At 39.7% G+C, this 17691-nt stretch overlaps 1 protein-coding gene across 1 annotated transcript in view; it reads left to right on the top strand.

The window, feature by feature from the left end:
• Positions 1-17691, top strand: part of LOC108576941 — a 157600-nt gene that overhangs the window by 30559 nt on the left and 109350 nt on the right. The window contains exon 4 of the mRNA XM_017940017.1: positions 7989-8202. Coding sequence (XP_017795506.1) covers positions 7989-8202 — 214 coding nt within the window. The remainder of the gene's footprint in view (positions 1-7988; positions 8203-17691) is intronic.

Genomic DNA, 17691 nt, shown 5'->3' with positions numbered 1-17691 from the left:
TCTCCTGGCTCGCGTTGCAGACGTGAGGGTACTACTGATTTCTAGAGACACACCGCGTCCAGGTTATAAGCGGCGTCGTAGATCGATACGATCGATTCGCTCCAATTTTAGCGGGGTATCGTGTTTTATCGGTTCCCTCTGTATCCTCCTTAGCGGATCGTTGGCTGGTCTGTCGAGCAGGCGGGCGAAGGCGAGTACGTTCAGCTTTCCGTCGATCTCGCATTTTAAACTGCTGATTCGACGGTGGACGATTTATCTCGGACGCTGCTGCGACAGGCAAACATTATTACGCCTTGTTATCAGGAGTTGCAGCGCTACGTGCCTTCCTTCCTTCCCTCTTGTTTCTTTTCCTTGTTTGCGCCTAATGTCAACGATCCTTTCCCCCCTTTTACGCAGTGATTTCTCGCTCAGCCAGGGTGAAAGCTGGGGAACAATTTTCCCTCTGCTCGGTGTCGCTGATCTGTCTCGCGCTTTGTTTTTCTCGGATAATTTACGAGGAGATTGTGTTTCACCGATAGTGGGGAATAAATGTTTCTGACACAGTCTACCCGTATGCAGTCTTCTAGGAAAGTGTCGTAGCAAGTGTTACGTCGTACTTCGTTTTCCATTCTGTTTCTTTACTCTTTCGTGTTTCCGTTTAATTAACAGTCGCTTGGGATACACTCGTCTGCTTTTAATGTAGGCAACTTTTATCGAGTTTAGCTGGGAAACTTGAGAGCTAACTTTTCGAAATTAGATTGTTTCGAAGGCAGCCGAGGTGGATTATGAGTAGGTACGAAATTAGTACCGTGTGTGAAAAAATACGAATAATAATTGGAAGCTTGATAGAGAAATTTCGAGTGTCTTGTAGATGTCATTCCGATGCAGAAGAATATAATTCAAGGATTACAATGAGTTCAAGTTTAGAAGCATACCAAGAATTAGAACATTTTTATGAGAATTGTAGTGTAATTCGAAATTTTATAAACAACTATTAACCCTTTGCAATCGAGTGGCGACTGAGAAGCGACATTAAATAATCGTCACTTGGTGAGTAATTAACGAAGGCAGAGAACAGATCTATGGGCCTCCATAAATTTCTTCACGACAGTGAAATAGAGAACTACATTTGACTGACACTTGTAGAATCGGCCCTACATTTGACTGACACTTGTAGAATCGGCCCTACATTTGACTGACACTTGTAGAATCGGCCCTACATTTGACTGACACTTGTAGAATCGGCCCTACATTTGACTGACACTTGTAGATTCGGCCCTACATTTGACTGACACTTGTAGATTCGGCCCTACATTTGACTGACACTTGTAGATTCGGCCCTACATTTGACTGACACTTGTAGAATCGGCCCTACATTTGACTGACACTTGTAGAATCGGCCCTACATTTGACTGACACTTGTAGAATCGGCCCTACATTTGACTGACACTTGTAGAATCAGCCCTACATTTTTTTTTTTTACGTGTAGGTAGGCCGACATTAAATTAATTACTCAATAAGTATTAATAAGTAAACGTTGTTCAAATTATATCGCGTTTGATCTCATTTCCATCAGAAAAATCTCACCAACATGTTAAAAAAAATTTCAGACGAATAAAAGTAAAATTAAAGAAATTATATTTTTCTATTATGAATTCTCGAGCCGTGAAATCTCGTAAAAGAAACCCAGTGGTGTAGCGTTACACTCTTGACTGATTGCGAGCGAGATAACTTAGGCGCAGCAATGACGCAGACCTAGGCGTAGGACCATATATACTGACACTTGTAGAATCCAAACTGGCTGACACTTGTAGAGACATTACTGTACATTGAATATTTAAATAAAACAGTATACTTTATTTCTTCGTTAGTTTTAAAAATTTTCAAAGATTCAATTTGCAACTTTTTCTACAGCAAAATCATCTCCGAGTGCAAAGGGTCAATCTTTAAAGTAACATTCAAACTCTTTGTTTCATAAAACAACGACGAAGGAAAGGTAATATTATGGTTTTAGGTTACATTGTTACTCTTTTTTCTTATTTGTATATAAAAGACAATTTTGTGTAGGTTCTTGTATAGATGTGTGGCGGGTACGTCGTCGTCAACAAACCCTTACCGAACCTCGTTCTATTCTTCCACGCGAACTTTCTCTTCTCCAACTCCTTCAGATTTTAGTTTCCGTTCTTTTGTCCCTCCTCGGGTTAAGACTTGCCTTCGTCCTCGAGTGGCCTAAGAAGCGCACATGTAGCATCCAGGTTCGCACGAGGATGTTCCGTTTCCACCACTTTCTCCACTTCTATCTTTATCTATCGCTACTCCTGTCTCCCTGTCCTAACAATATAAAACCCAGTACGCCTACACCTCCGGACAGTTTTTCCTTTACCAACCATCGCGACGTACCCGCCGAACCGCTGCCGCAGGGACAATTAACGAATAAAACGATTGTATTTTCCGGACAAATTGTACGCCGACCGTAACACTTTTATCTTAATAAATTGAGGTGAAAACAGCGCAACGGCGTTCCTCACCCACCTCAGATGTTACAGATTTTTCGACGAATCAGTATGTACTCTGTAAGAGAAACGTGGTCTGCGAAGTAGAGTGAGTCAAGATTTGGTCAGACCGAACAAATTACTCGGTGTTATTAAAACTGGAATTCTTTAACAACTGTTTTTCTGTTTAGTTTTCCCAAGTGAATTTCGTTTAGAATGCAATCACAGTGGCTTTGTTGTTGTTACGTAGCGTCGCGTTACATACCGATAGAAAGTAAATTTCTCTTTTCCGAATGAAAATGAAGTTCTGCGCAGTTTGAACGTCAGCAGAAGTATAATTAGAAACCTTTTAATTTGCCCCGAGATTAGACGTTATCAACTGTTCTGAATAAGAAATCACAAAGTAGCTCTGAAGTTCTTACTTTGATTAATTTTGATTGATTAACCTTTCACCTCTGTTGCGCTTTACACGCAAGGTTACTACAATATGCAAATTCACGATGTTAATCAGTCACGTTCGTTTAGACGCGTAATACTTTTTAATCACTAAGATTTGTATACGCAATATGAATCGTAAAAAAGAAAAATATGCATAAAGTATGTATAAATATACACTTCATATTTTTTTCAAGCTTTTATTCCTAAGAAATTCCACTCTAGCTAATTATGTGTAAGAAATGCGAGATTTCGGCGGCGAAGTGGTGGCCTGGACTTTGTCACCCAGGAAGAGAAAGCGCGCGGGTACCTGAGGGTACCATAAACTAAGCCATTTCCCCGGAAAGTCGAACGAGGGGGCTCCAACGGTTTTTCGGGGCAACTCAGGATAGGACGCGGAGAGGACACTCTTAATATAGTCGTCGAGCGAGACGGACACCCGAGTACCTTAACAGCCGCTTATTTATAAAATAATACGTTCCCGTTAATAGCCTCTCGTGTGTTACGTTTACTTAAGTTGTGCTAACATATATGCCTATGTATTTTAATTAATTAATTTTTTCCATAATGTAGCAGCTTTTCATTTTTACCTAAGTGCGTTATCCTTTGAATTCCAGTAACTGTAGAGCAATTAATTCCAAGCACGTAGTAATGTTTATAAAACCTTATGATTATTATATTGAAACTTCACTTGGCTGTTTTCTTCATTTGATAAAAATGAAAAGAATTGGCTAATCTTTCCCGACAAAAGTGCCCCGTTCTTTGTTTACTTTTTTTAGTCACAAAAAAGATTCACGCTTTGCCTAACATTGAAATGTTGTTTCGCAATGTTGAATAAAAATTGTAACTTCTACCGTATCTTTCCTTTTCTCGTAATTAAAGTTACGAGCAAAGGAATTAACAAAAATTGATCTCCCATCGTATCTTGTGCTGGTCTCGTTTAAAGACAGAAGAATTTAACGAGCAGAGGGTACTTTGTATTCAGCTCTTGCATCCTTGATTACAAAAGCTGCTCTCTCTCTCTCTCTCTCTCTGTGCAATGATCATAAAACGCTATCGATTAAGGAAGCTACACGTCGAGTCGATACAGAATTAACGAATCGCCCAATGAAAGGGATGCTTTCAGTCATGAGCTGCTTTTAAAATCGTGAAATTCTCAATTATTTACATTTTTTCTAATTTTCTGGCTCGATCCTCTTCGTTTCTTCCGTATTTAAATTTAAAAATTACGAGAACACGATTGCATATCTTCAGAAGGGGTGCTTTCAGCCATTTGCTGTTTTTCAAATCGTAAAGTCTCAATTATTCACACTTTTTTTGATTTTCTGTTTCAATTCTTTCGATTTCTTCCGTATTTAAAAACAAAAAATTAGGGGAGGATATTATATTTTTGTTTAATCGGGGATTAATTAATGCGTCAATCTTAAAACAACGTCGACGAATTGATGCGTGATCGTTTCTTTTTTTTTAACTATCTTCACATCGCGTTGCTTTGAATATTGCGATACGAAAGATAAATATTGATACTCGAAAATACATTATTGATTTCCGAATGCTTGCTCTCTCTTTTTTTTTCGCTCTGTTTTAATCGATTTAGCGTACGCATGAAATATTCAAATATTGCTTCTGACGAATGCGCATTCTAAAATACGGAATATCGAGAATTACTCTAATTTCGAAGCAGATTTCATATTTCCCGATTGTTTCATCGTTATTTTCCTGGTTATGATTAAACGCTTTGACGTAATATTTCTAATTAAGTCGTAATTGTTTACTTGAAATGCGCGTAGTCACATCTCGTCGTGCTGCAATTTGAAATTTGAAATTAGCGAAGTACGCGTTCAGCCTTTTGATTTCGCGCAAATTAATACTGTCGGTAATCCATTTGTAAAATGTACATTATTGAAATTTACTTTATCGTGAAATAATACCAATTTCTTCTCCACGTTGCATTTTATTTCAATTTTCATATCTCTTCTCATAAACAGTGATTAAAAACGTTAATTTAATTATCTTCCACGAATGATGGATCAGTGTACATTTGCATTAACTTGTAATGTTTAGAAAAATTCTAAATTTTTATGTTGCTTTTTACATTTTAAAATTCTAAACCTTCACGTTGCCTTTTACATTTTAAAATTCTAAACTTGCACGATGCTAATTGTCGGTAGATGTAACCCTTTAATTTCCCATATAATTTCCAATCAGTGGAATTAATTGCAATACATCGGTAGTGTCACCAACCTCTTCAGCAAAAAGTGTGCACACGAATGGTCAGCGTGATTTGTGCACAGTATCCGTGGAAAACAAAACAAACTCCGACACGCGAAGTCGCATTATCGAAGCTTCTGTAAGTCTCGTAATCGTTCGCGAAACATTCTTCGAACGATGATATCTGCCTCGACAGATTTCCACTCTTGCGGATCTGAATCCCCGGGTTCGCTTCCTTTCAGCCCCGCGAAACGAACTTTTCACTTAGGGGTCCGGCTGAACGTTGCAAAACAGAACACAGGATTTCAATTAACAATACCAGACGGTATAAATCGCAAGGGGAACCGGGTCAGAGACGGCTGCATGCATAGAAATCCGGATAAACGTTGCGTAGCCGTCCGACACGAAGTTTCCTAAGATGTAATTATTCACTGCTGAGCCCTTTATAATAATGACAAATGACTGTAGCTGCCTGTTCAAGCTGTCCTTTGTGCATCGAGCAGTCGGCCGGTGCAATGGAACGAAATACCGGTCTCCGTTCGTGCAACCCCCGCCGCGCTTAACGATTCTTTAACTCCTTCGTATCAAACTACGGGAACACCGACTGCGAGCACTGTATTAAATTGTACCGGCGGAATTTCCGCGAGACGTTCCGCCTCGAGCCTCGAAATCGTCGCAGCTGGCCCCAAGGCTATAATAGATTAATCCTTGAACGAGTTATAATGGGTTACGGATAAGTAACGCGCTACTGTGCCGTAGATCTTGACGAAGAGTTCTGTTGCACTTGATTTTTATCGGTTTTCTTCGTCGTGGGGAACGCACTCTTGCGTACTCTCTTTGGGAATTGTTTGCGAGAAGGGCGAATTTTTACGGGGGTTCGTAGTTACGGAAGTGCTTTACCATTCTTCAAATTAAACATATTGGAGATAGTGTAGGAGTGATGGAATTTTAGAACGAGAGTTGCATGAACGGAGAATACTTGAGCTATGCAGAGTGATGAGGTGCGGAAGAAGAGTGTTTGGGTCTGAGTTCTTGAGAATATCGTGTGAAGGAAGGGTGCGCGGCCATTCAAGGATTTGGGTGGATGTGACTGAATACCTAAAAATAGCGATACCGAGAGAAAGAGGGAAAGAACGTGCAAGTGTAAAGATAAAAGAGTCTGGGAGGTGCGTGCGCGAGGTTAGAGTGGAAAAGTCGGTGTGGTAGGTCAGAGTGAAAAAGTTAAGGTATAATAGTAGGTCAGAGTACAAAGGTCAGTGTGGTAGGTCAGAGTGGAAAAGTCTGTGTAGTAGGTCAAGTGGAAAAATTAGTGTAGTAGATCAGAATGGAGAAGTCAGTGTATGAGGTCAGAGTGGAAAAGTCAATGTAGTAGATCAGAATGGAGAAGTCAGTGTATAAGGTCAGAGTGGAAAAGTCAGTGTGGAAAAATCAGAGTGAAAAAGTCAGCGTGGAAAACAGAGTAGAACACGTTCAAGTGAAACTTCCATTGCACTACATGATAAACTACAAAAGAAACGTGGTACTACGTCAGTAGCTGAGAAAGTGTTACATACTCTGACACAGCTTTTCGACTTTGTTTCAAAGTTGCGTAAAAGCACTTACTTTTCACGGAACACGGAACGTGTATGTCGAGATTTTAACAGAAACTACTTGCTTGTCCCGGAAAAGGCACAATTAGCGCAATTGAAATGCTCAAGGGCGACTTCAATCGTTTCGATCTTGAGTGAATTTCGTGAAAATAAGGCACCTGCACTTTCCGCGTTTCTTCTGCACTTCCAGAAAGAGACGGACCTTGTTTGCGCCTGGCTTTTAGATGAAATCTAGGACGCTTTGATATCACAACACCTTGGTCGCGTTGTTCTCAACGAAGTTTTCATTTCTCGAGGGTTTTTCTGCGTACTTGCTGCCCTCTTTTGCGACACCCTGCTCCCTTTGAGCCACGTGAAATGTGCAAGGTGATTATCTCGGAAGGCATACATCAAGGGAGGGAGGGATATCCCAGTCATCGTCTACGGGGACGATGGTATTTCAGTTGGAATACGCAGCGTGTAGCTACGCGGACAGGACGTCCGATTTACATTAAATTTACATTGCTATAACTTGACTTCGCGTTTGAGATTGATACGGCGCGCGGTTCAGGCGAAAGCCCCATCTCTATCACAGAATCTCTCTCAGGAATACTCTTTCCTTTGACATAAGCTGCACAGAAGCGTCGATACACGTCGCTCTCTTTACGCGTCGGCAAAGTCATCCTTGGAACTATTTTTATCTGGCGAATGTCGCACGCGTTCCCCTTTGTCTGTTTCCGTACGATATTTAAATTTCGAGAGATTGAATTGTGGAGTTGGTTCTTCTTAAACTTCCCAGATTCATACTTTCGTACTCCATACTGGGTAATCGAGTTTTAATTAGCTACAGATTGCATAGGTGTGTGCGTTACGAGGCTGTGTTGAATTATTTCTAAGAACACCATGTAGAAATAATCGAGCGAGGAGAAAAATGTCTCGGCGTTCTTTTAGACAAAGACACTAGGACTTCCACCAGATGTGTCTGGTGTTCGTCTTCGAGTCAAGCACTGCACACTGCGATACAATCGGATAAACAGTTCGCAGGTAGAAGCTGATCCTAGCTTTCCCCTTTAGGCGTCCAGAGACAGTTCGACAGAGTATTTCAAAGAGTAAGGAATAAATTCAATCACCCATTTCCAATACTCTGTTTATTCGATTTTGACTCGTAGATCTTTGTTGAAAATCTCCAAAGTGTATTTGCGGCGAATGTATAACTCTTGTAATGCTCATTTTTGTATCGAGAAGATTCTTGTTTACCACGGATCGTAGAGTAAACATGGACGATTTGTTTCTTTGATTCCAGGTGTCCTGGGTTCGCAGACGTGGAGACGAGCTACATTTGCTCACGATCGGTCGGGACACGTACGCGAGCGACTCGAGGTTCTCGCTGGCCTTTGAGAAGCCAAATGATTGGCGGCTGTTTTTGAGCTCGGCTATCGAACGAGACGGCGGCCTGTACGAGTGTCAAGTCAGTGCTCATCCTCCATTAATCAGAACTGTCCATCTGACCGTGTCAGGTGAGTAAATGTGTCTTTGTACGCGCGTATATATATACATACATATCTCTGTGCCCGGCCGATGGTTGTCAGGGTCGAAGAGCAATCGTGGCAGCAATTTCTAGCCGGCCCTCCTAGAATATATACCCTTTGATCTGACTACTTCGGTGTCACCGATAAATCAGTTGGCGCGTGCACGCGGACACCGCTCAAAGTGAGACAACGCGCGCGATGGATCTCCGCTAATCAACCGTAACGAGAATTTGACGGGGACCCTGGCGATTATCGGTTCCCCGTTTTTCGTTCAGAGGCGGGGATAATGGACGGTTGCCACCGCGTTCGCGTGACTCTGACACTTTACCTGAACCGGAGGTGAATTGTGCCCTTTAAAACGCCGTTGCGGCGGTCTCGCTTCTTTTCGAATTTCTTTTTAACGAGGTCGTGTGTATATAGCTAGAACTGAAATTAGCTCCGGTCTGATTTCGACTGATTCTTTATCCTTCTAATTAGCTGTTCTGAAAAATTACGTCTTGAAGTTCAACGTAATTGTGGGAATTATTTAGACGTACTTATTGGAAATATGGTTCGTTGCTTTTCTAGTAACTTTAGCAATGACGATAAAGTAAAGTAATTAAAGCTATTAAAGGTGGATTATAATTTGTAACATCAGATGGTATTACAGGTTAGGTCGAGAACCTGCGGCTCTTAAATGTTTAATAAAAATCTGCTGTTGCCACCACAGAACCGACAGTTACTCCCCAAAAAATGACTATAATGCGTCGGTAAAGTAAATGTTTCGACGCGATTCTTAAATGAAAAATTTAAACTTAAATTAAAATTGCGGCTCCCTAAATTTTATTATTGTACGTTAATTGCTCTTCGGCTCCGAAAGGTTCCCGACCCCTGCTCTAGAACAGTCGTATGAATTTGAACAAAGCTACATTTGCAACCGTCAAGTTCTATTTCTGGTTAGAAAGCATCTGACCCCTAAGCTGTAATATTGCTCATGAGGTAGAATGCCATATAGGATCTGCGTTTCTTCACGGCGGGGGTCACTGATAAGAGCGTAGAGACCGTTAAATATTAAATTACAACATTTCCAGTGACCACGGGTTCAGTTATTACACGTGGCGGTTCTGCGAAACCGCTGTAATTTCAACCCGTATCGTCCAAATTATGATTCTCTCAAGTGCAGTTAAATGCGGCAAACTGAAATACCAATAGAGTCACTTTGAACTCGTCCAGCTTGTTCGAAGCAATTACGATTTTCCGGGAGGATCGTGAAATTTCGCGAACAATGAGTCGCGAATCTATGCCTGACACATTGTTTCCTTTTTTGTTCTTCGTCATTATAGACTTGTAATATTCTAGGTAGCTCTGATGGTACACGTTTCACGTGACTGTTTTACATTTCCCATCAAAGTCCAGGTCTGATTGCGCTGTGTTTTATCAGTGACGTTGATGGTAGATAATAGTCTTTAAAAGTTCGCCTACATTGTGTTTCCTGCAAACTAATACACCGCGCTCTTCACAATTCTTCGAAACTATAGAGATTTTACGTCTTCGGAGAATTTTAATAAATGTCGTTAAATTGTAATTTTTGTTAAATATTTTTGAATAAATATTTCGACGAAAGAACTGTCTTTTTATATAAATTTCTATAAACGCCACGGTTTATTGTTCATTAGAACAAAACATTCCACTGATCACAGAGATAGAGCCTTTATTAGCGCTAACCGATCGTATAGTCGAAACGGTTAATGAAAAGCCCACTCGACTCACGAACAGTTGCATATTACGGTGTCGTAGAGTTAATCTTGTCGAAGGTAGCTAGAGGACAAAAAGCGGCCCCGTTCTTCTCTTAATCTAGCCTTGCAAAGTATCTCGGGAAAGTTGCCCGTTAGATACATAATCCGCGGCGTTCTACGGAACATTTTCGCTGGACCATAAATCACGAAGGCTCGCGTCGTTAGGGTCGTCCTTGTCGCGGCATAATGGCGATCTTGGAGCTGTAACGATGTCCTCGTGGCACTTACGACCCTCCGTACATACGCCCCTTAATTGGAGCCCCATCTACTCTTTGCATCTTTTTCCCTCTCACGTCTCTCTTCCAGTTTATTTTTATACCTGACGTTTTTCTAGGATACACGTATTTCTTCAATTTGGCAATACGCTGGATATTGCCAGGGAAAAACGTGATCCTTTGTTGGAGTACCGTTGTAAGCTTCTTACAATACGATAACAATTGACGGTAGTTATGGTTTTTGTGTTTAGGTATTTGTGTCGTTTCATAAAGTTTAAGTTTGATTGAATTAATACATTTGTAGTTTTTAGTGATACATCTTATTTCGTATAACTAACACATAGTTATAGTTTTTTGTTACTATGAAAAAAATTGAATACTCGTACTGTTCGTAGAAAGGTACAATTGTCGAACGTGTATTTTTGCAAATGGTAGATATTGCTATTCAAATTAATTTGAAAGAATTATCAATCGGTATATGAAAAAGCCTATTCTAATTCTAATATTTAAAGCCTGAATTCTAATATTGATTAGCCCATATTTGGACCATCTCCTCTAATAATTGTCGAACATAGTACTTTTGAAACCACAGGTATTTCTTAAAAATAACAAATATTTAAATAATAACTAATTTAAATTAACTTGAAAGAATTATCAATCAGTGTGTAAAAGAACCTGTCCACATAAATACTCCCAGCTGAGTGAAATGATTTTCTTGTGTCTCGATAAAAATTCAAAGAACCAAAGAGCCAAAATCTTGCAATCGTTATTCCCTAACACGAATCTTCGGAAAAATATTCGGCATTCATATTAATCAATCCTAAAGCCTTCAACGTTCTCCATAATGGTTCCGCGAAGTTTAATTCAATCTGTTGCGACGATACTGTGAACTCGACAGTCGTTAGGGAAAAATTGATGCCGTGGGAATGTTTCGTTGCATAAGAAATTAAATATGTATGAATCTCTCGGTGAAACTGAAGCAAGTTGAATGGCGACACGCATTGCGCAGATGCGCTCACTCCCATTAATATTCGGACACTCTTTACAACAATATAACTTTTCTCAAATTTGACCAAACGATAGTACAGAAAACTTTGAAAAAATTGCAATTTGTGAGAATCGCGAAGAAACTTGTAAAGGTCGCTCTTTACAACTTTTTTATCCGAGCTTGTAGTGAAAATTTAAAACACACGTTTTGTAGATCTGTGTCAATTATACACTTGTTGAAAATTTCATCGAAATCGGTTGATGCAGAAACAAGCGATAGGCATCGAAAGATGAAAGAATCTTTAGATCTATTATAGTCATAGGCCGAAAATCATGAATATCATAGCTTGTAGCAACGTTAACCTAATCCTTCTAACTTCTAAAAAAACAAAACTCAACTCGTTTGGTACAGTTTAAAAAAGGTTACACTGTTCCAAAGAGTGTCCGAATATTAATTGAAGTAACCGCATGTACTCATTGCACGACGAGATTCCATTCTGAAAACAATTCAGTTTAGGATCTTAATAATCTTGTAATGACCGTTCAGGTTTGCTTCATATTCAGCAAGTGTCCTAATATTATACTCACGAACGGGAGAGTACATATGTAGGTAAATAGTTGCAGCCGGAACCAGTGACGCGTCTCATAAAACGCCGGTTTACGATGCCAACGGCTGCGCTACATAAGGGTAATGTCTCACTACGAGTCACCCGTTAAACTTCGTGTCTCCGTGGTCGGGGTTAATATTCCTTGACCCCGTTTCGCTTCCTTCTTCTTTGACGCGACCCCCCGTGCCGTCGTAGCCACGGAAATGACCGACGTGCGAAATTATTTTTCATCGTGCCGCGACCCTCGTGTCACTGACCTGATTTTTGTCACGATCGAATTCGCGTTTTGTCGAGCTTAACTGGGTGAAAAAGTTATTCTTAAAAGTTATAAAAGGTATTTCTTAGACGAGTTCACTGTACTTTGCTGTACTTTGACCATTTCGAAGTGAGTGTTATTGAAATAATTGCATCGGTAATTAGATAAGAATATTAGGTAAATATGAAAAATATTAGGATAGGTTAGGCCTTGTTTTTGTGAACTAACATCGTGTCGATTTTCATGTGAAAAAGTGAGACACAGTCCACTGTTGTAAGTGTTGAGATTTGTTTTCTTGAAAACGCGAGGTTATGGTTATAATTAAAAGTAGAAAATGTATTCTAATGAAATTCAAGTGATTTTCTTTTACAAATTGAAACAGTGCAGCAGAGGCGATACAAAATATTAATACGGCATTTAGGATAGGAACAGCTAGTGAACGGACAATATAACGTTAGTTTAAAGATAACTATAACTATAATAACTGAAACTAACGATAATTTTCACTTACAATTAAAAATGCGTTTAAGGAATTTATTGCCAATATTCAGATTTTTATAATAATAGGCTAAATTTACTTGCAATTCGTTGGCAGATATGTGTTGAATCTACCGCAGCATATTCTGATTAATAAAATTTAATTTTGACTGCATTATTGAGGTTTAAGGTTTTACTTATAAATCGGCCATTCCATATGCAACAACCTAATAGAGACAGAAATAAAGTTCAAAAATAATTCTATATGTACAACGAGATACACGGACTCCATATTTTGCATTTCCATTTATTAAAATTAATTAAAGAAGATACGAGCAAAATATCTACAATTCACTATTGTTCATGCTGTTACAGTTAAATCATTTGCTCACAGTTATTTCGCAACAAACAGTAAATAAACAAGGATAATAAAAAAAATTTATTAAAATCTTGTTTTTCATTTTTGCCAAATAATTAAATTTGCATTTCTGTGTATGTCTGTGAATTGATATTTCGCCAAAGGTGTATTATATTATTAAATATTACGAATTGAGTGTAACGTTCAAATAGAAGAGTATTTTGCCAAGATAACATACAAAGTAGTAAAGAATTATCGCGTACGAATAATAAAGTAAGAACACAAAGTACACAGAAAAATTGCTCACAGTGTGCTACTTACTTTCAGCAAAAAAAAAAAAAAAATCCCACGTAAGAAGGAGCTAATCCTTTCCTACAGTCTCGCAAAGATCAGTCAATCTTCTTAATACCTAAGTTAGCATCAGGGAAAAGCGTCGCGTGCAACGATTCTGGTTTTTCATTCGACTCGATAAGATTTACTCATGGACGAGTTTTTGCTGCACTTCACAAGCGATTTGACTGACGTTCGCAACTACGTCAGTGCGCCGGATTAAGAAGTGACAAGTCAGATAAACACGCACACGACGTACCTATCTCGAGCTTTTATCCCCTTTTTCAAATTGTCGTGGCCTCGATCAATTCGCATTTTTCCCCCCGTTTAGGTTAGTTCGAACTGTAAGCGTTGAACGCACCACGCTATCGATATAAAGTATATTTTTGCCGTGCGTGAATCTAGATAGCTCGAAGCTATTTCGTTTTCATTGGATTTATGTTTGTTTTGGGAAAAAAATGATTCACGCGGCGAGATAACGTGATAAATTAGTGATTCGTTGCCTGACATGTTCTTCCTGCTTTCTATCGTGTTATCACGATTGATTGGAAAACGTAGTTCCACCGCCTTATGTAGACGTTTCTTGTAAACTTTTTCCTTTATTTTTCTCGTCTTCAGATGAAATTAACGAAACGACGTGGAAGAGTAGTAATTTAAATGCAAGCATAATTTTGATCTTCCTGGTTTATTTTATTTACATTTAGGTATACACTTGTTGCTAATTTTTGTATGAATTCGAAGTCAACATTGATCCCTAGACCTACGACAACGTGTCAGATTCGTGGCAGAAATTCTGGTCAAAATGTGACAAAAAAATGATATTAGTAAGAAAAATTCATTGTAATCCTAACTTTCCTTATAATTTGTAACACTGAGGATTACTAAATGTAATTAATCTATGACAGATTAGCTTTTCTTACTTCACGCAGCACTAAAACAGTAAATGGCTGACGCTTAGATGCATAGTCAGATAAAGAATCACAGGTTAAAGGGTTAACTATTTCGTTAAATATCATTTGCACCAATATAGTGAATAAACTATCACAATACAAAATATTCTCAGTTACTTGGTTAATCTCTTATTTTAACAATAATTTTTTTTTTTTAAATGACGTTACATGAAAATAATTGCAATATCTCGAAGTACATCTAAATGAAATTACGGTCAATCTACGTAGTCGTATGATAATTTCATGAATCAGATGTAAGCATTGACAATGTGGTGACCAATATCTAGCAGATACCAACCGGTCTTCTACGAACATGGACTTTGAGGTATCTGCTATTGAAAGTCAAAGAGCGTGCAAGCACATTTCCTGCGACATGCAACTTCGAGAGGCTATAACTTCAGGCGGGAAGCATTTGCGGATCTACGTACGTTTATACCGTATTTGCTCCGCTCTGACAGTCAGTGATACACATTGGAGAAGTTTGGTCACACATTTTGGACGTGTATAAGACCTGACGTAGATATAATTTGAACAACTTAAATAGTTACACGATTTACAAGAACAGTACTATTCACTTGTACCGAATAATATTCTTGTTTACCGCGAGATTCGTTCTAATAAATGTTAGAATAACAAATATTATTGTCATACAAAAAATACGAGTCTTTAGAAAAGTTTCAGTTGCACTTGAAAAAATTTGTAATGTGACGTTGGTTCTTTTTTATTTCATCCTTTTTTACCACTTTCAAAGTACTTGACGCGAAGAGAGTAAACATTCTACGTCTCGCGTGTTATTCCATTTTTCTAAACCATCTTTTCCATGTTATATCCTTGGCCCCGAAAAGGAGAAAAGAAAGGGAAGGAACGTTGTGCAATCAGACCATAGTTTCTCGTACTATAACGCAACCTCTCAACTTCCCTTAATCTTCAATTTCTCATGTCTGTTTAAAAAAGTGTCGCCTAGAGTCACGAAACACCTTTAGCATGCAGGTTGAACGCGACGTTACGTGGCCCATACATCAACGCCCGGGACGCATAACACTTTCCAATCTTCTAAACTCCACAAAACCGTCACGACGAAATTGTCGTCTTTTCTCTAGGTTCACATGTGCTGTGAACAATGTACAGGGTGTTTCGAAAATTCTGCCGAATACTTTTCAGACGTACGATATATTTGAGAAGTAGGGAAAAAGTTTTAATCATATTCATCATCTTCTCTCTAAGTCTAGGGTGCCCGCGATCGATTCCCGGCTGCCCACGAGGGTGAATCGAATGGACGTGGAAACTGATGTGCTCGTAAATTGCTTTAAGATATTGTACGAGAGGTAGCTAAGAATTATGAACGGTACTGTTTTAAAACTTCGATATTGTTATTCCTGTGTGTCGTTTTGCTGGTTAATCGGTGGAGGGTTCTAAGAATTCGATTGGTAACTTAACTTGAGAGAAGAGAACACACTTTGGGAGGTTTCAATTGTATTGTAAGTATATTTCATTTCGAATGGGATGAAATTTCTGCTTAGTACAAACCTTATTTTAATAAGGAACACGATTAATGCATATATTTTCCATACAGATGCTTTCGTACAAGCTGCATTATCCATAGATGAATAAGTTGAAAATGTGGCTTAGCACTTTTTCATTTGAACACAAGTGTTCAAGTAAATGCCTGTGGCAATGTTTTGCGTACAAAGTATTGCATACAACAATATTTTGCATGTAGTATAGCGTTACAAACGGAAATACGTGCGTTTCAAAAATAACGCATTTCACAAAGATGCAAAAGCGAGAAATCGTGTTTGCAATAATTTACGTCTTTTCGAGAGCTCGAGCGAGAATCAATGTTGCAAACGCATTGTAGGGTTACCAACTTTGTTGTCGCGAGTCGCTCCCGAAAATTGCACATTGTTGCAAAACGCGTTACCGCGTTTGCAACTTTGTTGTCGCCAAAATTGCACATTGTTGCACGATGCCCCGTTTTGCAACATTGTGCTTTTTTCGGGAGCCGTTCAAGGAAACAAAGTTGCAAACGCGATTCTTTTTTTGCAACTTTGTTGCCGCGAATCGCTCCAGAAACTTGCACATTGTTGCAAACGCGTTATCGGGTTTGCAACTTTGTTGTCATTAATCGCTCCCGAAAATTACACATTGTTGCAAAACGCGTTATCGAGCTTGCAACTTTGTTGTCTCGAAAATTGCACATTGTTGCACGACGCCCAGTTATGCAACATTGTGCTTTTTTCGGGAGCGACTCTCGACACCAAAGTTGCAAACGCGATTCTTCTTTTGTATCTTTGTTGCCGGGAGTCGCTCCCGATAATTGTACACTGTTGCAAACGCGTTATCGGGTTTGCAACTTCGTTGTCGCCAAAATTGCACATTGTTGCACGCCGCGCCGATTTGCAACATTGTGCTTTTTTCGGGAGCGACTCTCGGCAACAAAGTCGCAAGCGAGATTCTCTCTTTTGCAACTTTGTTGCTGATGGACACTCCCGAAACTTGCACAATGTTGCTAACGCGTTATCGGGCTTGCAACTTTGTTGTCGAGAAAATTGCACATTGTTGCACGACGCCCCGTTTTGCAACATTGTGCTTTTTTCGGGAGCGACTCTCGGCAACAAAGTCGCAAGCGAGATTCTCTCTTTTGCAACTTTGTTGCTGATGGACACTCCCGAAACTTGCACAATGCTGCTAACGCGTTATCGGGCTTGCAACTTTGTTGTCTCGAAAATTGCACATTGTTGCACGACGCCCCGTTTTGCAACATTGTCCTTTTTTCGGGGGCGACTCCCGGCAACAAAGTTGCAAACACGATTCTTCCTTTACAACTTTGTTGCCAGGAGTCACTCCAGAAAATTGCACATTGTTGCAAAACGCGTTACCGGGCTTGCAACTTTGTTGTCGCGGCTTGCAACTTTGTTGTCTCGAAAATTGCACATTGTTGCACGACGCCCCGTTTTGCAACATTGTCCTTTTTTCGGGAGCGACTCCCGGCAACAAAGTTGCAAACACGATTCTTCCTTTACAACTTTGTTGCCAGGAGTCGCTCCAGAAAATTGCACATTGTTGCAAAACGCGTTACCGGGCTTGCAACTTTGTTGTCACGAATCGCTCCCGAAAAAAGCACAATGTTGCAAAACGGGGCGTCGTGCAACAATGTGCAATTTTCGAGACAACAAAGTTGCAAGCCCGATAACGCGTTTTGCAACAATGTGCAATTTTCGGGAGCGACTCCCAGCAACAAAGTTGCAGAAGGAGATCGCGTTTTGCAACTTTGTTGCCGAGAGTCGCCCCCGAAAAAAGCACAATGTTGCAAAACGGGGCGTCGTGCAACAATGTGCAATTTTCGAGACAACAAAGTTGCAAGCCCGATAACGCGTTTTGCAACAATGTGCAATTTTCGGGAGCGACTCCCAGCAACAAAGTTGTAAACTCGATACTGCGTGTTGCAACAGTGTACAATTATCGAGAGCGACTCCCGGCAACAAAGATACAAAAGAAGAATCGCGTTTGCAACTTTGTTG

This window comes from Habropoda laboriosa, unplaced genomic scaffold, assembly GCF_001263275.1.
Source record: "Habropoda laboriosa isolate 0110345459 unplaced genomic scaffold, ASM126327v1 scaffold541, whole genome shotgun sequence".
Taxonomy (NCBI): Eukaryota; Metazoa; Arthropoda; class Insecta; order Hymenoptera; family Apidae; genus Habropoda; species Habropoda laboriosa.
This window is presented reverse-complemented; position numbering and strand designations above follow the sequence as displayed.